Source organism: Thermomyces dupontii (genome assembly GCF_041956625.1).
Source record: "Thermomyces dupontii strain NRRL 2155 unplaced genomic scaffold VTN31scaffold_4, whole genome shotgun sequence".
In the NCBI taxonomy this organism is placed as follows: domain Eukaryota; kingdom Fungi; phylum Ascomycota; class Eurotiomycetes; order Eurotiales; family Trichocomaceae; genus Thermomyces; species Thermomyces dupontii.
The window spans coordinates 167,497-189,872 of NW_027192310.1; the positions used below are offsets into that span (position 1 = coordinate 167,497).

The 22,376-nt window shown below is 56.3% G+C and overlaps 6 protein-coding genes across 6 annotated transcripts; 4 read left to right on the forward strand and 2 right to left on the reverse strand.

Annotated features, from left to right (window-relative positions):
• Nucleotides 1–768: 768 nt before the first annotated feature.
• Nucleotides 769–3,807, forward strand: VTN31DRAFT_4562 (uncharacterized protein; the record flags this gene model as incomplete). Its single annotated transcript, XM_069404964.1, has 2 exons — nucleotides 769–923; nucleotides 987–3,807. The coding sequence occupies 2 exons, from the start codon at nucleotides 769–771 to the stop codon at nucleotides 3,805–3,807; spliced, it is 2,976 nt and encodes a 991-aa protein (XP_069260075.1).
• A 391-nt stretch (nucleotides 3,808–4,198) lies between these two features.
• On the reverse strand, nucleotides 4,199–5,422 carry VTN31DRAFT_4563 (uncharacterized protein; the record flags this gene model as incomplete). Its single annotated transcript, XM_069404965.1, has 1 exon — nucleotides 4,199–5,422. One exon carries the CDS (start codon nucleotides 5,420–5,422, stop codon nucleotides 4,199–4,201), a length of 1,224 nt encoding a protein of 407 aa, XP_069260076.1.
• A 2,965-nt stretch (nucleotides 5,423–8,387) lies between these two features.
• VTN31DRAFT_4564 (uncharacterized protein) lies at nucleotides 8,388–10,499 on the forward strand (the record flags this gene model as incomplete). Its single annotated transcript, XM_069404966.1, has 5 exons — nucleotides 8,388–8,701; nucleotides 8,758–9,195; nucleotides 9,246–9,511; nucleotides 9,561–10,100; nucleotides 10,162–10,499. The coding sequence occupies 5 exons, from the start codon at nucleotides 8,388–8,390 to the stop codon at nucleotides 10,497–10,499; spliced, it is 1,896 nt and encodes a 631-aa protein (XP_069260077.1).
• A 594-nt stretch (nucleotides 10,500–11,093) lies between these two features.
• VTN31DRAFT_4565 (uncharacterized protein) lies at nucleotides 11,094–13,337 on the forward strand (the record flags this gene model as incomplete). Its single annotated transcript, XM_069404967.1, has 1 exon — nucleotides 11,094–13,337. The coding sequence occupies one exon, from the start codon at nucleotides 11,094–11,096 to the stop codon at nucleotides 13,335–13,337; it is 2,244 nt and encodes a 747-aa protein (XP_069260078.1).
• Nucleotides 13,338–16,104: 2,767 nt separating this feature from the next.
• VTN31DRAFT_4566 (uncharacterized protein) lies at nucleotides 16,105–18,471 on the reverse strand (the record flags this gene model as incomplete). The annotated part of the gene is made up of 1 exon (XM_069404968.1): nucleotides 16,105–18,471. One exon carries the CDS (start codon nucleotides 18,469–18,471, stop codon nucleotides 16,105–16,107), a length of 2,367 nt encoding a protein of 788 aa, XP_069260079.1.
• A 1,639-nt stretch (nucleotides 18,472–20,110) lies between these two features.
• On the forward strand, nucleotides 20,111–22,028 carry VTN31DRAFT_4567 (uncharacterized protein; the record flags this gene model as incomplete). The annotated part of the gene is made up of 3 exons (XM_069404969.1): nucleotides 20,111–20,530; nucleotides 20,587–20,831; nucleotides 20,882–22,028. 3 exons carry the CDS (start codon nucleotides 20,111–20,113, stop codon nucleotides 22,026–22,028), a joined length of 1,812 nt encoding a protein of 603 aa, XP_069260080.1.
• Between the last annotated feature and the right edge of the window lie 348 nt (nucleotides 22,029–22,376).

Sequence of the window (22,376 nt, forward strand, 5' to 3'; positions counted from 1 at the left end):
TGATCTGGGTTGACCAGATCTGCCAAGTCACCTCGGATCTTCCTTCAGCCTTGATCGATTGAGGCTGGAGCCTGAATCGAGTCTGAAGAGAGTGGAGAGATTCACAAACCATGGCGGCGTGTTGAGGGAAAGAAAGAAACTCCCAAACCATCGACTTCATATGGATTTTGTCCTGGACGGGGTTTCGGCAAGATCTTACAAGTATTTCTACCCGACAATACGGAGTACACAGTACTTAATTTATTAGTTCAAAATCGCTCTCCGAACATCAGCAGAAACAAACGCTGTCAATGGGCCTCTTTAGTGCCTTCAGTCCCTCCTGTGGTGCTACACTGCGACTGTAGTCCGAGTTGAAACGCCAGTATGCAACAGTATCATACGGAGTACTCCATAGTACAGTATCAAAAAGCTCTCTCAAAGCTGTTCTTTCGCTGATACAGATGAATAAATCGCCAATTCCGCCCCAATGCTGCCCATCTCGTAGCCAACAAACCAACACAGCCACGACGGGAATCTCAATCTCTCCGGTAGGGTTACGCTCGAAGCTAATACGAAGCTCAACGAGCAACCCGAATCTCTGTCAAACTCAACCTACGTGGCATCCTATCCTCTTCCGACTTCAACGGGCTCCCCGGCGCATGGACAGCAGCCGTATTGCGGATCTGCGGCCATCACCATGAGCAGCCCGCCCTGAGCCTCCCACCCTGCGCCCGCCCTCTATCGATAGATTGCGTCGTTTGAGCCCTCCATCCGCCTCCGTCGCCCGCGATGGAGGTCGATATTCGCAGCACCGTCGCAGAGCATGGGGACGGCGATTCCTACAAGGCGGATGACGTGTCGCGCCCAGCAACAGCGGCCACGACGACAACGATCAAGGAGACGACTCGTGCATTCGACCGTCTCCCAGAGCCCGTGATCGAGCGGTAGGTGGACCAACCACCTCACACTCAAGACGCTACTGAAAGTCCGCGTGCTCTCTGCTTTAGGATATTGTATACCGTCGATGCGAATACGTTTGCGTCCCTCGCCGTGCTGAATCGAAAATGGAGACGGCTATCGGATATCCCCGAGCTGTATGCGCACCACCTGACGCGATCCCCACTGTTCGCCGCCTGCCGGGGCACGATCGGGTCGCGGGACCTGGCGTGCCTCAAGAAGAAGTTCGCCCGCGAGCTGCGCCGGAACACCTTTGATCGCTTCCTTCGCCCCCGGACAACATTGATTAATCTCATTTCCAGGAGTCCCGGCTCTGCGACGGCGCTGCCGGCCGGCGAGGCGCTCAAGTTCTCCTTCTCGGCGAACGGGCGGGTCCTGTTATGCCTGAGCTCGTCGCGGATCTTCGTCCTGGACCTGGCGTCGGAGCAGATGCAGGTGTTGTATGAGCTCAAGACCCAGCGAAGGCCCCTGGATGCCACGATTCTCGACGATGCCCATGTCATGGCCGTAGTGTCCCACCGGCATCAAGTAAACATCTACCATTTGTCGGGAACGGAGGCAAAACATGTGCAGGTCATTACGGTGAATGACGTGCCTCGCACACTGGCTTTTGCCCCCAGCGGCAGCGTCCTGGCCATTGCGTGCGACGGCAGCATCGAAGTCTACGCGATCGGGGAAAATGCGATGGCAACGCAACGGCGTGCCGTCCGTTGTCCCAAAGTTGAGAGTTTGGCCTTCTCGTCCGACGGTACACTGCTGTTGGGATCGTCGCTGTCCAACCCGGAGGAAGGCTTTGTCACCATCACGGCCCCATTCCCGCCGGATGCCCCTCTGAACGTCGACGACTTGGAGACCCAGATTTGGACTACGCAAGTTTTGTTCCCGGACATTGTGACCGGCTACAGCCATGTGTCCCTGTGGCCGGATCATATGGGCCAGCAGGATAACTGGATTATGGGCTACGATGCCGAGGTGAAGGCATTTCGCATAGTCAAGGCAAACGATACAAAAGCAGGGACAGTCTGTTTCGTGGGACCCGCGTTGAGTGATGACTCTCGTGAACCCACACCGACCTCGTGTCCAGCAATGGACTGCCATGGCGAATTGGTGGCATTAACTTTCCAAAATCGCGGACTGTGGTTGTATGGCCTACCAGACGATGTCAAATGGACTCCGGCCACGGACAGCACCAGCGACATCAACATCAGCAACGCGAATTCCGCAGAATCATCGGAGGAATCCCCAAATGCAAGTCGGCTACGGAGTGCGATTCCCCACCCATGTCTGTTGATTGGGGGGCGGAAGGTGATGGACATCCCGGGCCTCAGGGGTGCGCGCTGGGTCACCGGCGCCAGTTCGTCATGCCGACGCCGGCTGGTTGCTGTTGCTCCAGGAGGCGTGACCGTGGAGTCACTCGGCGAGGCGCCCATTCCGGCCGATGGAGGAAGGATTGCCATCATCGACTTTGAGCCGTCCACGACTGACGGAGAGAAGCGTGAGCTGACGCTCGAGCTGGGAGAGGCCGTGCCTTTGGTCTTACGGGAACGGAGTACAGATCTGGAGCAAGAAGTCGAGCTGGAGCGAAGGCGGACGCGAGTCCAACGGGGTGCCATAGGCATGCAACGTTCCAGGCCGCCCACAGACAGGAACCCAGTCTTTCGTCAATCTTATCCTAGCGGTTCGCAAAAGTCCGCCTTCTGCATGCACCGCTCAAGCCGGTCGCAGAATAATTCGCCTGTGGACGAGGAGACGGCTGAAGATGGCGATTTGCTCATGGACGACCCTTACAGTAATACCGCGCCTCGCTCGCGAGATACGCTCCAGCGTGCAGCCACTGCGTCAAGATCTAGCAGGAGGCCTCGGTATCAAACGGAGGAGGCTGCGCCTCCGGTGCCGCACATTCCGCATGAAAGTGACGCGGATAATTGGGAGCCACCACCCCCTCCGTACACGCGCGAACCGGAGGAACCTCTGCCGGCGCATCTCCGAGAACTGCTCTCAAGCCTAGCACCGCCGCCACGGGCGTCGACAGATCCAACACTCGGACCAATGCATCGAGTCGCCAGTAACCCGACCGATGGTCATCAGCGGTCGGGACTGATGGGCTCGTTGAACTCGTTGACGAGGCGACTCTCCACTCGGCGTGGATCGTCGGAATCCCGGTTCCGACGAAACCAGTCCAGAAGCCACCAGGGTCAGTCCCCGACCCAGGGCAATTTCGTTCCCAGTCCTCGCCGACCGGGGTGGCAGGCGCCCCCTACCTTAGTCGTAGACCCTCCACCTCCCCAGCCCCAGCTGTCGACCCCGGACCAGTCCCCTACTTCTCGATCCCCGAACCTGCTACTTCGACTGCCCCGATCTGTCCCGTTGTTCGGCCGCCATCGTGCGCTCCACTCGACGCCTGAGCGACCCTCCACGGGAGACGCCGGGCAGTCCTCCGATATTTCCCAGATGAACTCTATTGGCAGCATGCGCGCATACTCCCACTCATCACCCGACCTGCGGAACCGCCCGGATGCATCGCAGCGGATGTCGACGATCTACAGCGACGCGTCCCGGGTTGCTGACCATCGAGACGAGAGGGTGTCCTTCCATAGCCGGGCAAACTCTGCGGGTGGGCTGCCCCCGGCCGGTCGACTCACACAAGAGAGCCTCGATGCCCTTTCGCAGGCCCATGGCGGGTACACAGGGCGGTTCATGCGTCCGCCACCGTCGCAGCATCAGCCAGACCGCAGCGCTGGCGAGCCGCAGTGGACCGCAGAAGACCGGCTGCGGGACGAAGAGTGGCGGGCGCGAATCGAGCAGTGGAACGAACAGACCATCAACGAGCGACGGAAGGAAAAGCTGCGTGGACGATGTACGGTTATGTGAACCTGGACTGGAATCTTGCGATGGATATGTTGTACTATACATCTAATCCTCTGTTTCTACTACGTTTCGGTCTGGGACATGAGATGAGATTTGATGCTATTGCATTTTCGGTGTTTCAATGTGTTCTCTCCCATGCATCGGTCTGTGTTCATATACCCAACGATGGTTTTGGTTATTATGATCCATCATGATGATCTATTTTTTTTTTCTTTTATGATGTGATGTTATTACTATCATCTTTATTCGAAATGGCATATTCCTAGTCATTACATACATGGACACGGGTCGTTGTCATGTGCTATCGACGTCAAGGTACGAGAGATTCCAAACCCTGAACCACACAGCTGGTACATCATCTCAAACTCAATCTCGCCAGGCAGATCATCATGAACTACTTCCGCCGCCGCCTCCTCCACAACCACTGCCACCACCGCTGCCGCTGCCTCCGCCTCCGCAGCCACCGCTTCCGCCGCTTCCTCCGCACCCGGCATGCCCACCAGCTAGTAAAAGTCGGAGTCAGCTTTAGTCTTCCGGGTTGGGATTTTCTTGAGATCTTACCGCATATCCCACCCTTTCCTCCACAACCTCCGGCAGCCACGCCTCCGCCACACGTTCCCGAGATGCAGTTCCCGTAGCCACCCAAGCTGAGATTCATACAGGTTGGGTTACAGGCGTACGTGTCGCCGTGGATGCCGGGGTCGCACATGTACGGCGCGTAGAACGGCATGTAGTACGGATAACCCCAGACGATGGGGGGGCAAGAGTGCCGATCACCACCACGACCTCCACTTCCAATGTTGTCATCGGCTGGGGAGGTGGAATGGGAGGAGGAGGAAGAACCGGTGTGGCCGAGATTGTGGCCCGCCGCCCGGCGGCGGCGCTTCTCGGCCCGGCGATAGGCACGCAGGTACCGGCTGCGGAGCTGCATTCCATGCAGCCGGATGTGGAACGGTTCTTGCACGCGCACGACGTTGTGTGCCGAGATGTGCGCGTTGCGGTCTGGATCATGCGAGACGTTGGGGTCAGAGTGCAGCGCGTCCGCCTGGCTGCGCGCTCGGGTGACGGAACTGCTCTGGAAGATGGAGGACAGGCCGGACGACAGGTCGGTCTCGCGCACGGCCTCGCAGTACCAGCAGGTGCATTCGCTGTAGACGCCGCCGTTGGTCAGCTTGCGGTACTGCTTGGAGGTCCATTCGAAGCCCTGCGTCAAGCGCGTCTCGTCGACCTTGTCGTCGTGGTCGATGAATATCGCCGCCCAGCCGCCGGCCTGGGTCCGGGCGGTCGAGTACGCAAAGTGGCGCTTGGCCGTGAGCTGATGCGTGTGCCAGGCGAGGTCGACGCCGAGGGTCGGCACGGCCAGCCGATCCGGGTGCTCGGCCATGATGCGGAAGAACACGCCGTACTTGCGGATCAGCCGGTCGACCGTGGCGGGCAGGGCCGGCGAGTGCAGCCAGTCGATGCGGTCCATCTTCTCGACGAACGTGCCCTGCCGGATGACGGCGCCGACCAGGTCCAGCGCGAAGATGTTGCTGTTGTTGTCCCAGTAGTGCGCCATCATGCGCCTCAGCGCGATGCGCCCCTCGCGCGGGAGGGCCCGGCTCTCTCGTCGGGTCATGGCGTTTAGCAGCGACTCGAGCAGGTCGCGCAGGGCCATCATGTCATGCACACTGGCCGACGAGGCTGACAAGCCCGCCAACCGCGGGTCCGTCTTGCGCAGGATCTCCTGGCTCTCGGCCATGACGAGGTGGTTCGGAAACGTGTGGTCGGGCCGCGGCAACGGCACACCGCGCTCGTCGTACAATGTCCCTGGCATGGGCAGCTGCCGCTTGAGGAGTTGCTGCGCGTCCACATGGAAAACCGAGCGACCCGCAGCTGCTGGTGGGAATGTGGGAACCCGCAATGGTCGCACTGCTGGTGGAAGTTCTTCTCCGCGTAGCCGGTGTCGTTGACAAACTCAAACTCCACCTCCTCAATCTCTTCCGCCCTGCTCTTGGGCTTTTTCTTGTCGCTGGCGCGCCGTCGCAGTTCGCCCATCGCCCAGACGACGGACAGGGGGCGGCTGCAGCGCAGACATGCAAGTGTTTTGGCGGGTAAATCATACAAATTATCCCAAGGCCGCTGCGTGCGCTCCTCGAAGGCACGACGGGCAGCGTCTGTCGGGTTGTAGTCAAAGTTCTCATTATCGATGGCAGCGTTGATCAGCGGCCAGGGGAACTCTGTGGCCCAAAAACCCATTCTCGCCCCGCGTATGCAGTCTTCAATAAAGGCGCGAGGGTTGAGCATGTGTGCGTGCCACACCATGAGCACATCTTCCCAAATAGTCAGTTTCAGAATAACCCTAGAGAAGAATGAAAACAGGACAGGAAACTCACCCAGAGGAGGCAAATCCTCCGGCCCAAACGGCAACGGCGTCGCCCATTGTGTGATGAACGCATAACTCTCCTGCTGCGTGTCCCAGACCGTAATATCCCGTTGGGTCTTCGCAACGCAGCGCTCCCACCAGGTGGTGTACCGGTCGACCGCCCGCGCGACGTAGACCATCCAGCGGCGCTCGCGCAGCATGGCCAGCGCTTTGTACCGCGTCCGTTCATCGTCCGTTCCCGAGGAGATGGCGGTATATGCCTGTGAGTCAAAGATACCAAACAATCCATCATTGTTGGCAATCGTGTCGCGCAGATCCGCCAGCGTGGCGAGGAACTTGAGGTGTGCGATGCATTGGTCCCGGGTTGACGGTTGTTTGGGTTGGGGCGCCTGCGTTAGGGAATTGGAGAGGGGGAATGGTGCTTTTATGGTTGGTTGACTTTGGGTCTGCTTGGTATGGAGGTGGTATTTGCGTTTGGGCGGACGTGGTGGTCATGATGGAGATGGGATTTTAACCTTCACCTGGGATCGGAGAGCGTACTATGTAAGTTGTCTCATCACCTCTCTGCTGTCCAACTGTCCGGGCGAGCCCTGATATATCGCGATACTGTAGTACTATTCAGGTCCTCTCAACGTACTATTCTTGCAAGTGAGTCATCGATTCCATTCACCCTCCTCTACAATCGAGGCGGCGGCTGTGCTAAGTAGTCGTTGCATTCAAAACAACGAACTCGTGTCAACGCCCGACGGTCCAAGTTCATCATCTTTCATGGTCACCAGTTCAATCGATCGGAAAATCCGCTTGCTGAGCCCTATGTAGCCACGCCTTGCTTGGGCCAATCAAGGGACCTCATGCTTCGATAGTTTGATTCGGGGCCAAAAACAAAAATTATGATCTCATGCGTCCCTGGAACCTCGTGCATCGATTACTATTCAGTGGCTCGTATTGCTATCAGCCTCTTCGGCAGGGTTGGCTTAAGTGCCGAAACGTTTGGATATGAGTTGCCCTGATTGAGGATGCTGTGTAAAGTACCTTATCCAATGTATCATCCCATGATCTGCCTTGCGAGATGTGTTCGACCAAGTCAATGAATGCTCTGCTTGAAAGATCATAATAGAGTAATGCCTGCTTGAACCTGCTGTTTATATTGTTTCAAGAGTACCTAGGGTACGAGCAGTAGGCAAAAACATCTCTGAAAGATGTAGGTCTGAATCCAGTCTCAGCTTCATCAACGCATACTATTCTCAAGAGGTTGGTAAATATTCTCTCCTGGATGCGCACAAATTGTTTCAACCATATGAATTTCTCCCCTTCTCCGCTGGCAGTGCATTTGGGGCTATGCTCAAGTTTGGTTCAATGGGTCAACCGTCAACTGGCAACACAATCGGGCCAATCGCCGACACTTTAAATTGGATTAGTCATCAAATTATTTCACGTGACTAGTCAGATCACCTGACCCGCCGAGATCGGAAACCTAGAGTCGTTCGTGCTCCCCACACGTCGAGATGCAAGAGGGGCAGACCCGAACCCCAGGCACATTGGCACTGTCTGACTGGAGACGTGCCGGATCGAATTGAGCGAGGATCAATTCGAATTGGCGGAATCGGACGGCTGATCCTCGTAGCATCGTATCTAACTTCCTATCAGAGCAATTCTCTCAGCGGATTCGTCCAGCGTGGCGGCGCACGGAGTGACGAGCGGCATCGGAGGGGCCACGGCCGCCTCCGGGCCGGGGAATCAGGAGCCGCAAGGGCCTCAGGGCCCTCGGGGCACTCAACAGGCGAGTCCGACGCCTGTGGCCAGTCCGGTAACGGCAGGGTCGGTAGGGTCGGGCGCCGGGTATTCTCCTCTGGCCGCTGCCAGTGCGGCGCCTGCGACGAAGAGGAAGCGCTCCTCGGGAGACGCCGGGCTGGACGGCTCCCCAGGCACAGGCAGTCATGCTGAGGAGTTTGAGGAGGGCGACTCGCATGGCGAGAAGAGGAGACCGCCGGTCAAACGCGCCTGCAATGAGTGCCGACAGCAAAAGGTGAGTACAAAAAAATTTTTTTTTATCCCTCCCCCAAGGGAAGGAAAGAGACCTTGCTGATTGATTTTGAAGCTACGATGTGACGTGATACAAGAACCATTTACTTCCTGCTCGCGATGCCGTCGGCTGAAGCTGGAATGCAAGATCGAATCGAACTTCAAGCGGATTGGGAAGCGTAGCCGCAACGCCGAGATGGAGCGCGAACTGGCGGAGCTGCGGGTGCAAATTGCCAACATGACGGCGGCCAATGAATCCCTCAAGGCGCAGCTAGAGTCGGTCAAGCGAGGCTCCAACTCGGAATCAGCTGGCGGCGGCGACGGCGGCCGGGCCTCGGCGGCGTCCTTGTCGACCGATCACCTCACAGGACCGTCGCACGAAGCCGTGACTTCGCTGTTGGATCTGCGGGCGGGATTCGACGGGTCCGGATATATGAAGAATGGCAACCAGTTCAAGCGCATCGAGGATGTGGTGCTGGCGGCGGATCGGATATCCGACTTGTTCAATCTGTGGGTGAATCTCGAACATTGGTGGGAGGGTGCCCAGCTGATCGATGTAAAAAAAGGTTCTTTACCTTCTACCATCCTTTTCTTCCCTTCCTGGACCGTGACATCACGCCGGACGAGTACTACTCGACGTCTCCCTTGCTGTTCTGGATGATTGTCAGCGTTGGCGCCCGGCGCTATCAGGCCGACGTCCATCTCTTGAATTCCCTGGCCGGGCCAGTGACCCGGTTGGTGTGGAGCACTCTGGCCGACATTCCCCAGAGTTACCATGTAGTCAAAGCCCTGTGTCTCCTCTGTACCTGGCCATTCCCAATGAGCAGCACATCGACGGACCCAACGTTCATGCTGTGCGGGATCATGATGCAGGTGGCGATACAGCTAGGACTACATCGCCCATCACACACACGGGACTTTAGCAAGTTCAGGGTGGAGTTGATGGAGTCGGAGCTGAGAGACAAGGTCCGAACATGGGCCATCTGCAATACGGTTGCGCAGAGGTCTGTAATGTTTTGCCCCACGAGAGAAACTGTAGGGCTAATCCACGCAGAGTGGCAACCGGGTACGGACAACCCGCGTCGACCCTATACGACTGGACGCTGGGCGCGAGCCAGAATGTGGACGCAAACTTTCAGCTGCCGCCGGACATCCGGGCGCGATTGCAGATTGAGCAGTTCAGCGACAAGGTCACCAAGGCGCTGTACAGCAGCCGACGGGATCCGGTGGGACTATTGGGCGACCTGGAGCGGGCGGCGTTTGTTTCGTTTTTATCCCGGGACTTTGATGATCTCGAGAGTCAGCTGCGGCAGGATGACGGTACGATTTTTTCCAAGATCCAGCCGATGTTTACTGACCCAGGCAGCAGCAATCACAGATCTCTTTCTCTATGCATCCAATCTCCATCTCCACTTGAGCGCGTTCTTTGACGATCCCTCGTCCAAGGGCTACCGGGAACGCCTTCAATCATTACACGCCGCGACGGTCACGTTTCTCGAGGCCGCTCTAAATCTGGAGACTAACGTGGGTCCCGTGTTGACGTACACGCCGTACTACATATTCCAGATGATGCTCGCCGGTGGATTCGCGTTGATGAAGCTGTGCAAGAGTTTCTTCGCAGCGCATATCGACCTCGACTACAGCAAGGCATTGTTCAACCGGACCATCTGGGCGATTCGGGCGATTTCTGTCTGCAGCAACGATCTCCCGGAGCGGCTGGCAGAGGTGCTCGCGCAGATGTGGAAATCCGGCGGAGGCCCTCCAAGGCGCCCTCCAGTACCGTCATCGAGCGACGAGCTGGATGACTCGCTGCCGCTCAAAGTGCGTTGCCGGCTGAGCATGTCGTTAGTGTACGACTCTGTCTGGCGATGGCGCGAAGACGCCCTGGCCGAGGGGCGTAATATTGACGGTAAGCGGAGTCCCTCCCTTCTTCCCAGATAGTCGTTCGGTACGACTGAATATGGGAACAGCCTCGCTCAAGAACCCCACAGACCCAGCCTCCAATAGCGATTCGTGCGTGCCCTCCGCTGCACAGTCCACACGAGATGACAACGGCGCCGTCGATGGCGGCGACCGCGATCCTAGCCTTGCGCCGCCGCCCAGCCTGTCGCAAGGCCTGGCCATGTCCTCATCGGCACCATCGACGTCGGCTAACGCGGCCAGCGGTCTGCCGTCCGGCAGTGGGTTCTCGATCGCCGAGGCGCAATACGAGGTGTTTGATCCGCTGAACTGGCTGCTCGATGGGTCGGTGGAGTTTCCGTATGCGTATCCGCCCGTGCAGGGCTTGGAGACGCATAGTATGGCTTGAAGATTCTATGAAATGACTTGGAGCGTGGTGTTGGGAGTCGTTGGCTATCTTTTTGGTTTATATACCCTGTCCGTCCCCAGTACATACTTTTTTATCTATTCATGCTCTTTGTAAATGGATCTCGTCTCTCTTTATGCCTGAATGCCCTGAAACGAACGAAGTGAGTGAAAGGGTCCGTAGGCAGGCGGCCGCATGCTGGTGAAAAAAGTAGTGTTCACGTGATCTTCATTATCACGTGTGTATTGGCGGAGCTGGTCATCATGTGACCATTGGCCGCGTTTGCATTGTTTGGATGAACTACCTATTATTACTCCGTACGGAGTGTACTCCGTATCGCTCATTTCACTCGCTGCGCTGCTCCGAAGTACAATGCTCTTTCCATCATCAGCAGGACGCACTGTAAACCTTACGTTAGCTATTTCTCATCAAGCCTCAGTCTTCGAGAAACAGCTCTTCTCACATCGGATTCAGCGCCTTTGGGTCCTGGCTTGCTCATCTGGACAGTTTCACTCAACCAGCAAATCAATCGCACAAACCTACACCCAGCCCTTACGAGGAAGACACTCCCACCAAGCCTGATTGGCCCGACTTGCCATGGCCGAAAACCCTGGTTTATCCAATGAGGAGGACCAGCGACAACTGGAATATCTGCTAAAACAGCTAGCAGATAAAGACAAACAGCTAAAGGAAGAAACGGAGGCGCGAAAAGAAGCGGAGGACGCGCGAAAAAGGGAGGCAGAGGCGCGAAAAGAAGCGGAGGACGCGCGAAAAAGAGCGGAAGAAGAAACTCAGCCCACAACGTTTGAAGAACTGTTACGATATTCCCATGAACTGTTGTCGCGGCAGTTACTGGTTGGCACGCGCGCTGAATCCACACGGGGAACCATTGCGGCACGCCGCGAGAAACTTTGTCCGGAAGAACTTTGCCATTGGTCAGACTTCCCAAAGGAAATGGCCAAAATCTTCGATGACGTGTGCCGTTTTCTCAAGCCGGCAGACAAGGCCGCGCCTCGGCTGTTCCATTCCGTTTCTCGTCTCACTGGGCTTTCCAAAGACGTTGTTGCCGAGCCGTTACGCAGCGAGGCTGACCTTAATATGTACGAGTATATGGCGGTGGTAAAACCGGTCGCCAACATTATTCAAGAATTGTCTAAGTTCGACGACGCCAGGGTGCAACTCCAACTGCCTAACGGCGTTAGATTTCAGACAAACCACGCTGGAGCCCTAGAGACGAAAGAGGGGGTAGGCGATGATCAGTCAGGCACGCGGCCCCGGCCAGATTTGTATTGCTTCCATCGAACAAATGACAATGCCGAATGCCTGCTGACAATGGCCGAGCTCAAGCCGCCACATAAGCTCGACGTTCAGTGTCTCCGTGCCGGGCTCCGGGATATGAATTTTGTGGAAGAGGTTGTCATAAAAGATACGATTCCGACCGATGAAGATGGAAAGACGAAGAGCACCGCAGAAACTAGGACCGGGGCGACCCTGGCCCAGGAATACAACGTCATGATTGAGGAGGGCGTGGAGTTCTCCTACATCTCGAATGGCTTCGCCTATGTGTTCCTTCACGTGCCAAAAAACGAATTCTGGAAGCTGTACTACTTCATCTGCGAGCCAAATGTGGACGTTAACCAAGAAAGCGACGAGATTGAGATCGAGAAGACGTCGATCGCGCGAGTCCTCTGTTTTTGCCTGATGTGCTGTCGATCCACAGTCAGAGATCAGAAGTGGCGGAATGAGGCAAAGAAACGTCTTCGAACTTGGGGGGAACACCTTGATGGCATGCGGGCGAATATTTCCAATCCAGACGCGCCACGAACGCCTTCCGGTTCGGAACATCAGAGCTCGGAGTCTGAATATCTGCCATCATCGCCTCCATCGGAGCGCGTCGCGGAGGGCCATCGCGTCACTACCCGGTCCATGACGAGCCGCTGCAGGCCTCCGGAGGAGTCCCCTCCTCCGCCACCCCACGACGACAGTTCCGATGACTCTGACGATGTCCAGGCAGCGCAGGGCCGGAAGCGCGGATTCAGCCAAGTGTCGTCGTCACCAACCCAGCGGGCATCATCGACGCGTTCCACACGCGCGTCCACCCGCGAACAACGCGGTCAGGGCCACCAGCATGCAAACCGGTTTTGCACGCAACGATGCCTCCTCGGATTGCAACAAGGTGGTCGTCTGGACGACGCGTGCCCCAATGTTGGCCTCCATCGGCAAGGGGCTGGCGGCGACCAGCACCGCATCGATGCAACTCAACTCGTCCAAATGTTGAAAAGGCAGCTTGATCGGGATCTGGATCACTACTGCACGCCCATGGGCGGTTGCGGATCCTACGGAGCGCCGTTCAAAATCACGTGCGCTACGTACGGGTATACCATCGTTGGAAAGGGGACTACATCTTGGCTCTGGGAGGAGGTCTCTCGGGAGGCAGAGATCTACAGGGTCCTCCAGAAAGTACAGGGGTCAGCGGTTCCGGTGTTCCTTGGGGCCATTGATATGGACCAAATCTACTTCCTCCACGGCGCCGGCCGAATTCAGCATATGTTGCTGATGAGCTGGGGAGGCGAGAAAATCAACTCTGTCAATGCAAACTCGCAGCTGATTCAAGAGATTTCGCGGTCGAAGAACCAGCTTCGTTTGTGCGGGGTGGTGCATGACGATCTGAGGTTGGACAACATGCTCTGGAATGAGGAGTTGGGCCGAGTTCTCATCATTGACTTTCACCGTTGCCGGATCGATCCCCGGTCCAAGGCGGAACGGTTCCGATCTCTGAAGAGGCGATCCCGTCCCGGGAAGGATGAATCGCCGAAACGGCACTGCCCGAATGCAGGATAACAGTGAAGAACCGCGCGTAAGTAGGAAGCCGGCGCTCTCCGACATCCGTCTCTGGACTCACGGGCCTCTACAGATGACAGCTATGATGGTTATTGATGTTGGCCCACGGGGGAGAAACGTCCTTGACTGACGATTTGCGTCCCGTCTGAGTGCCATTGCGTTCAGTCAAGTACGAGTCCTCGGACTACGAAAACGTGTGGGTGCGTCCCTGGAGCAGGGGTAATCGAACGATACTTTCTGTATCGAATACGGAGTACAGAGTACGACAAGCAGGATTCTTATTTCTGTTTCTGTTTACCTCTGACATTGCGACAGATGCAACTCTTGCTAATCCTAATGGCGTCTCTCCTTCGTCCGTGTTGGACGACGAGGACATACATTCGTCAGTCCACAGAACTTGTTGGCCGGAGTTTCATGCTCCGAAGGCATGCCTGATCCAACTTCCCTCCTGACATATCGTCCTCAGATATTCGACGTTCAATTTTGAGTTTCGGAGAGATTACTTCGGATGATGCTTCCATGTGGCTGTGTGCGGTTTGTGGGAAATTCGTAGTATCCTCTTCTCAAAGGGTCTCCATCCCGGAGGATAGCGATCTTCTCCTGCGGCTCGATAGTCGCCTTGACAAATGTGGTGTCGTGGAGGGCATGTGCATTTTCTGCTCCGCCTGCCATTCCGCCGTTACAAAGGGCAAGCTTCCCAGGTTCTCGGTCAAGAACGAGGTGAACATGCGCCTTTGCCAGGACTACCCGATCGTCTTCCGCGACTTGACTATCGCTGAGGAAAGTTTGATTGCCCTCTCTCATCCCATTCTCGTCATCATGAAGCTACGCCCGGTCCTGCTCTTGCCGATGCCAGCTATCCGCGGATCGAGTTGCATTCGGCTCGGGCCCCGCTGAGTCTTCGTTTGAGTCGGATGACTCGGAACCTACGGGACCTATCATTTTTGGCGGAACTGAGCCGATCGAAGTCGAGGACGACTGCTCGACAAGTTTCCAACAGACCGCAATTATGCATCTCACTAACCATTGATCAATCCAACAGGAACACCGAAAACTACCGAAAGCTCCAACTACAAGGGGAAGGCACCCTTCCTTCGTATTATTCGGCAGCCGAACTATTGTGATTTATTTTTGTATTCCATACTATGAGATTGAAGTAATTTTTCCAATCTCAACAGCCCTCGCTTTCGATGCTGTACAGTAGGTTGTAACATGCCTCAATTTTATCATATTTCGTCCCCTCGTTTGGGCTCAGGTCAGCTTGCTGTTACCTACCACTCCGTATCACATACCTACGGACTCGCCATCATGTCTTGATATCAAATTTCTCCAAGCCTTCACTCCTGCTTTGAGGAACATCGAAGATTTTGGTCTCTGCGAGACACCCAAACCAACCAGCTGCGCATGTGCGTGGGCATTGCTCACCAAAATGGCGAAATGTAGAATTTAACTACTTCACAGCAAAAACTAAATTCCATTATTTGTGCAAATAACTAATGGTTCAAACAAAATACATCGACAGGTGACGACGCACGGGTACTCACCATACGAGACGGTAGTTCGCTCATTTTGTCCATCACCATAGTAAGTAGTTTCAAGGCAAGGTTACTACAAATGGAGTACGTAGAGACAACTGGGAACCTACCACCCTCTGAGCTCTCCCATGACCAACGACAGCAGCATCTAGTACGGAGTTCTCACGCTCATGACCGGTGCATGGACGTAAGGCAAGACCTGGTAGCAATAAGTAGTACTACCACTGTTACAGCCCCAAAACAAATTTTGATCACTATGTACTCCGTACGGACTACGGAGTGCAATTAGTTATCACAATGACATTTCGTTTCATTCGTTTCGTTCGTTTCGGGGCATCACGTGATGCTGACCTCGGAAGCACCGCAATTTCCGCCTTCGGACCCATTCACTCACTTCGTTTCAGGGCACTCAACCTCGTTCCTGAACCCAAACTTCCTCACAAACCACCCCCTTTCGAACACACACCGACAAAAAAAAAAAAAAAAAAAAAAAAAAACAATGCCCACGGAAAAAGAAAGCAAAACCCGAAAACAAACCCTCCTAATCCCACATAAACGACCTCTTCTCCGTCCTCATGCTTCCCCTGTGTCCTCCAAACCCATCTCCACCACTCCCACACTCCCTGAAGCAACGAAACCGGCAACATTAACCGTAACAATCAACCCCAGCGCCCGCGCCGCAGGCATACAATTCCGTCGGCCGGCTTTTTCGTCATTATCTTCATTGTTGGAGGAGGGCGATCGTGGTGGTAATGATGATAAGACAATAGAGTTCGATGGGTCACTGGCATCGCAGCCGTTTCTGGAGATTGATGTTCTGGAGAGGTTGCGGGAGCGACGAGATCGCGAACGCGAACGAGAGCGGGTGGGTAGTCAGGGAGGGGGCGAGGGGGAGGGTGGTTCGTCATCGGCGGAGCGGCAGGGACGGGTGGAAGGACCAGGGCAAGGGGAGTACGGGAGCATGGCGATCCGAGGACGGATAGGAAGTATTCGAGGAACTGCTCTTATTCTTCCTGGGGGGAGAAGAAGGAGAAGGGGGCAGAGGGACGGTCATTGATGATGATATTCAGATTACTATTAGCACAGCTTGCGAGAAATAATAGTGCTACATACTCCGTACATGGGCCGACCATGAACAAGGACTTTGGATGCTTCGTCATCAGATATGGTCTCTCTCTCTCTCTCTCTCTCTCTCTCTCTCTCTATGCGCATGGTATGGGGTCGTAACAACATCATGAATCATGACGATCTATCGTCTGCATCGTATACTCGTACAACTCCCCTGGCTCCAGCAACCGCATTTCCCCAATCTGCTGCTTGAGCCTCTCGCGCCGAGCCTCACGCCGCGCGTCTTCGCGCCGCTGTCGCGCCTCCCGGAAATGCTGCTGCGGCATCTGGCTCACCATCGCCATGGCGCGTAGCGGGGCGGTGAGTCGCGCAGCGAGCCGTTTCCGTCGCGCGTGGAAGCCAACGCCGTTCCCCACGGGAATTGCTAGTCCTGCGCGTCGGCGACGTAAGCGGGTGCGTTGTGACAGTCGTCGGGCGAGTGCGAGGGGGCCGCGGAGGACTTGGTGTTTGGTGGGGAGGCCAAGGGAATTGTTGATGTAGTTTTCGTTGTCGGTAGTGGGATGATTATCTTGGGAAGGTCGTGGAGGAGGATTGGCATCGCTGTTGTTTTTGTTGCTGTTGTTGCTGTTGTTATTGTTGGGGTAGCCCAGGTCGACTTCCGTGTCGATGCCTTCCCAGAAATACCGCGGCCGCCAAAAGGGATGCAGCCGGCTGTCACCCTGCTTCGCCGCGCGCCGTTCCTGCGCTGAGCGGGTCGAAAATGACCGCGTGGGCAGCATGGGACTGCTTGTGCTTGCGCCCGAGTCCGCGCGCCGCCGTGTGCTCAGCGCCCGCCGGACCGATCCCAGGCCCCGGCCCAGCCGGCTTGACGACGCGTCCGGCGCTCCCAGCTGCGGCGCCTCCTTCTCCATCGGCGTCGGTGGGATCACGTTGAGCGAGGGTGGCGGCGGCGGCGGCGCTGACACCGGCACCGGCGGTGGTGTGCGAGGGTTGCGCAGTGGTGATTCCACGTCGCTATTGTTGACTGCTACTGTAGACTGTTCCGGTGTGACCGGCTGGTGCTGGGGTTTTTCTGACGGCGAGTCCAATGACTGCCCCCGCAGCGCCTGAACCGCCCGCGATTCCGGCTGCATGTGCGGGTCAATCAGCAACACCGATCGGTTGTTATGCGCAAAGAGCGTGACGGCAGTCGCTTCCTTGATTTCGACCGGGCCCGGCGATGACGACCGTATAGACGACTGTGTAAACTGCATCGACGGCGTGCGCAGTCGGTCGGGCTCCCCGTGCGGCCGCCGGAGTGAGGTGGGCGACTCCGGCGCCGTCACGACACCTGCCGGCGAGGTAATGGTAGCCGACGGTGCATTGGTCGCTTGGTTTTGGCTCATGGCTTCGTCGTGGAGACGTAGACTCTCAGATGTAAGAGACGCAGTGCCGGATGGCTTGTCATTTGTAGGTGTTGGCTCGGCAGGGCGTTCACCAGTATCGGACACATCGCGAGCCTGCGGCCCCGGCTGTTTCTCTGACGAACCGTCCACAGAAATGGTTGCCCGCTGACGGCTGGAGCTTAGCGACGGAGCCCGAGAGTAACGGCTGCTGCCCGCCTGGGATTTGAGCGACGATCGCCGTTCCGGAATGACCACCACGGGGATCGTTTCCGTCGGGCCGGAGACGACATTGTTGTTCGAGACAAGCGTAGTCGCCGACATATCCGACGAAATGCTGCGCCGGTCGCGGTCCGTGATGCGCGCTGACTTGTGCACGATGTGGCGCGGGGACTGCTCCAGCGAGTTCCTCGCCGACCGCGGCTCGGGCGCGCTCACCGACCGCAGGGTTTCTCTCTTCTCGGTGTGCCGCAGGGTCCGGGGCTTCTGCGGCCGGAGGTCGATAATAATCGCCTCAATCATGGATGGACCCGAGTCATTTGCCTCCCCATGTTTCTGATCCGGTCGAGACGAATCAAGCTTGGCGTCATATCTCGTAGCAGGTGTACTCTTCCCAGACGTCGCAAGTTCACCCTCGGGCTTCTCCTGCCGTGTCTTTCGGTTCCTGACCGTTTCGCGTGCAGGTGGCGCGTTCGACTGCGTTGGCGTTAACGCGTCACGCTTGTCTAGCTGGTCTTCATTCAAGAAAGCCTCCTTTGCCGTAGTAGAAGATTGGTCTTTCGAGCAGAGGGACGTCTGAAGGGATTTGGAAGGCCCAGTGTTTGGCAACGCGTCTTTCGCTCGCGGCGGCGTCGCATCTGGCGTCGGAGGAGTGAATTTTGGCGGCGGCACGCTCCGTCTGCCGTAATCGCGGACGAGCGACGTCGGAGAGGACGTCGAGTCTGGGGTATCCGCTGGAGTCTTTCCACAGGTTGAGTGGTGCGGTGGCGTCAGGGGCAGCGGAGGCGTTAGAGGAACATGCGTGCCGTTCATGGGACTGCCTTGACTAGGAGATGAGCCATCTATGACTACTTCGAGCGAGTCTGGTCTCTCTTGTCGAAGAGGAAGTGTCTTGTGCGCCCTGAGGCCGGGTCTCAAATCCTCGGACATCGCGATCGATCCACTCCTTCAGCGACCGAGGCGGGATGCGCCGATGAAAGCACAACGCATGGTCCGGAAGAGCAGACGAAAACTTCGATAAATACCTAGTATGCTGTGGTGGCAGTGTGCAAGTCTGAACGGATCGTCGCACTGGGAGGCTGATTCCGCGGCGGTCGTGCAGGGTGCAGGGTGCGCTGTAGTCTGTCTGTAGATCAACGGTATTAAAAAGACCAGCGTTAGCGGCTACAGCATCTGTTCGCGATGAGCCAGAGCCCCGCGATCAACGATCAACGCTGATGGTGGCTGCGTGGCCTTTGCTTCTGCGATATTCTTTTGTCGTCTTGGCGGAGGATTCGGGGGGGGTTTGCTCGACTTGAAGGAGACAATGGGCCAAAATCAGGCCCTGGGGCTTGTTCTACCGTCTTGTGGCAAGGCATTTCAGAGCCATCATATCTGACTGAATCCCCATAATGAACCTCAATCACAGCGACAGCGACAATCATATCAGACAGTGTCCACACGGCATTGGCCGCCATTCACCGCTGACGCAGATGAACTGCGAATCCTTGAATGCCAACATGCCAGCATTTCCAGCCCCGTTTCAGACAGACAACACCTCAAAACAAACCATGCACATATTGGCAGACTGGACCTTCGTGTCCTAGATAAGGGCTCCTATTTTACGATTGACGACCGAGCTCCTCAAATAGAGCGGGCTTGCGCCTCTCAGGCGACTCAACAACGAACTTCATGGTCAGAACGTCACTTCTATCGCGGCCTCCTCTCTGCACTATGTATGTGCTGGCCTCATCTACGTCAATTGGACATTGAGTCTTCTACGGAAGATCTCGCTTGATTTTGGGACCACTGCGCTTGAGAGCATATGGCAGTTCAAACCGGCAGAGCGCATCGACGCGCAGGTTTCCCCGGCTCAATCATTGCGCCCATGAATTGCTTCGGAACAGGCCTGCAACGCACGGACACGCAGTTGTTCCATAGAGCACATCACACTCGGAGTTCCTCGAGAGTGGACAGAATCAGGGCAATGTCACAACCTGGACCTGGCCAAGGAACTGTCACCGCACGGTACCATAGATAGAATAAGCTCGATGGCCAACGGTTGGTCGCCGCCTACCCGGCGCCGGTTAAAATACCCCCTGAACGATCGGAAAGCCCGGCATGGCCCGTACTTGTATAATCATCATTGCCTGCTGCTTGATAATCCGGACCAGATTTTGACCGCCCAGTGACGATGCGACCCCGAGGTGCTTCGGCGAGCTGGCCTTCTGCTGAGGTCACGTGATAAGGGGTTGTGACGTCATGTCAATAATCACGTGCCAAGAAGCGCAGCTATTTTTGCATGCGGCGGATTCGGTATGTCATCATCGACCAACCTAAAACCACTCCACGATCCCTCGGCGGCGCGCTGCGGTCTCGTCTTCGCCTCCGGATTCTTTTCTCTGTGGCCCGTTGGCGTCCTGTTCCCTCCTCTTGGATTCTTTCTTTGTGCCATTCCCGTCGTACGCGTTGATACCCTCTGCTTTAGTCTGGTCTTCGCCCAGCCTCCTGCAATTCCATGACCGCTCATTGACCAGTTTTCCTCTCGAGCCTGCGATTCTTCTGCGCTACCAGCGCACTATTCCTGATGATGAGTACAATACAGAATCTCAAAAATTTCATCCGCCACGGCAAGCAGGCTCGGCTGGTTACCCCCCATGCCGAGCCAACCACCGATATCTCTGCCGCCCATGCGCAGCAACAACGCCAGCCACAGGGTCAGTACGGCAATGCTCTCGACAGTGTAGAGCAGAAGCGCGGCCATGATGTGCAACAAAAGGCCCCCGATGTGCCCAAAAAGATCTCCCGCGCCGATATCGAGCAACTGGTCGCCGAGGAGCGACGGAATCAGTCCAAGATGCCCAAATATCCGGGCTTGGAACGCTACATTCTGATCGAGAAAATGGGCGACGGCGCCTTTAGCAATGTATACCGGGCCAAGGACACGCAGGGCCAGTACGGCGAGGTTGCAATCAAGGTGGTGCGCAAGTACGAGATGAACAGCAATCAGGTTCGTAGCACGTGAATCTCGTTGATTTCAAAGATTCGGTACTGACATCATTCTAGAGAGCAAACATTCTAAAAGAGGTTCAAATAATGCGCAAGCTCGACCACCCAAACATTGTCAAGCTCTACGACTTTTCGGAATCGCGGCAATACTACTACATTGTCCTTGAGCTCTGCCCTGGCGGCGAGCTGTTTCACCAGATCGTGCGTCTGACGTACTTTAGCGAGGATTTGAGCCGCCACGTCATTGTTCAAGTTGCCAAAGCCATTGAATACCTCCACGAGACGTCGGGTGTCGTGCATCGGTAAGCATTTTGTGTCTTCTTCTGAAATGGTGGGATGCTGAGTCGAGCAGGGATATCAAACCAGAGAACCTCCTATTCTATCCGATCGAGTTCGTCCCGAGCAAGAACCCCAAGCCTCGACAGCCCGGCGACGAAGACAAGGTCGACGAAGGGGAATTCATTCCCGGCGTTGGAGCCGGCGGCATTGGGACGATCAAGCTCGCAGACTTTGGTCTGTCCAAGGTGATCTGGGACAGTCAAACGATGACACCGTGCGGCACGGTCGGATACACCGCGCCAGAGATAGTCAAGGATGAGCGGTACTCGAAGAGCGTCGACATGTGGGCGCTCGGGTGCGTGTTGTACACGATGCTGTGCGGATTTCCTCCGTTCTACGACGAGAGCATACAGGTGCTCACGGAGAAGGTCGCGCGGGGCCAGTACACGTTCCTGTCGCCATGGTGGGATGACATCTCCAAGTCGGCGCAGGATCTGATCTCGCACCTGCTGACCGTGGACCCGGAGCAGCGGTACACGATCCGCCAGTTCCTGGAGCACCCCTGGATTACGCAAAAGGGCGAGAAGCCGTCGCAGGCCCCGCGCCGAGCGGAGCAACAAGTCCCTCTTATCGCGGATCCGGACTCAGCTGGCCCGCCGTCATTTGCGGACCAGCTGCCGTCCCCGACGGATCGGCGTCTCGACTTCCGCTCACCGGGCACTGTCAACCTACGCGAGGTGTTTGACGTGGGCTATGCGGTGCACCGGCAGGAGGAAGAGGGCAAGCGGCGGAAGAACTTCCGACAGGGATATCGGGGAGCCAATGCCGCCGCTGGGTTTGGTGCATTGAACCCGCTGAATGAAGACGAGGATGATGAGGAGGATGTTGCCAACAACCACAACAACGAAGGTGACGGCCACCCGCCGGCCAAGATCCCGCGACAGCAACAGCCTGCCAATGACGTCGCTGCGATGGAAGCCAAACTCCGGAGCACAAACCTCGGCGCTCAACCTGGTCGCGCCCATCAACAGCATCGCAACCAGCAACACGGAGGCTACGGCCAACACAGCGCCGCCGTTGCCACGGCGTACCGGCAGAACGCCGCACGCACCGCCCGCCAACCGTTTGAATTAAACCTGGAAAAAGCCACGCTCCTTGGACGACGGGGCCAGAGGCCGCCGCAGCTGCAACCGCAGCCGCAGCAGGGCCAGGTTGCATGAATGACGTTGGTTTTGGATTCCTTCTGATTGAATACCCGATTTTTTTTTTTCTGGCTCTGTTCTTGTGACGATGTCATGTGTCTATACATTATCTTCAGTGATATACACCTGTGGTTCTATGATAGGACATTGGTGTTTTTACTAGCTACACGGCTTGGTTATTGACTTGTCTGCTGTTTGGACTATTACTATTGAGGCATTAGTTCTTTCGGTTGGTTTGTTTTGGGGCGGGTTATCTGATCTGATTGTGAGGGTTAGTTAGGCTACCTACACCGTTTGCTCATTGTAGTCACATGGGAAGGACTGACTTGGTTGCGATGTTTTTTCGTTCTGCTCTTGACAAGGATC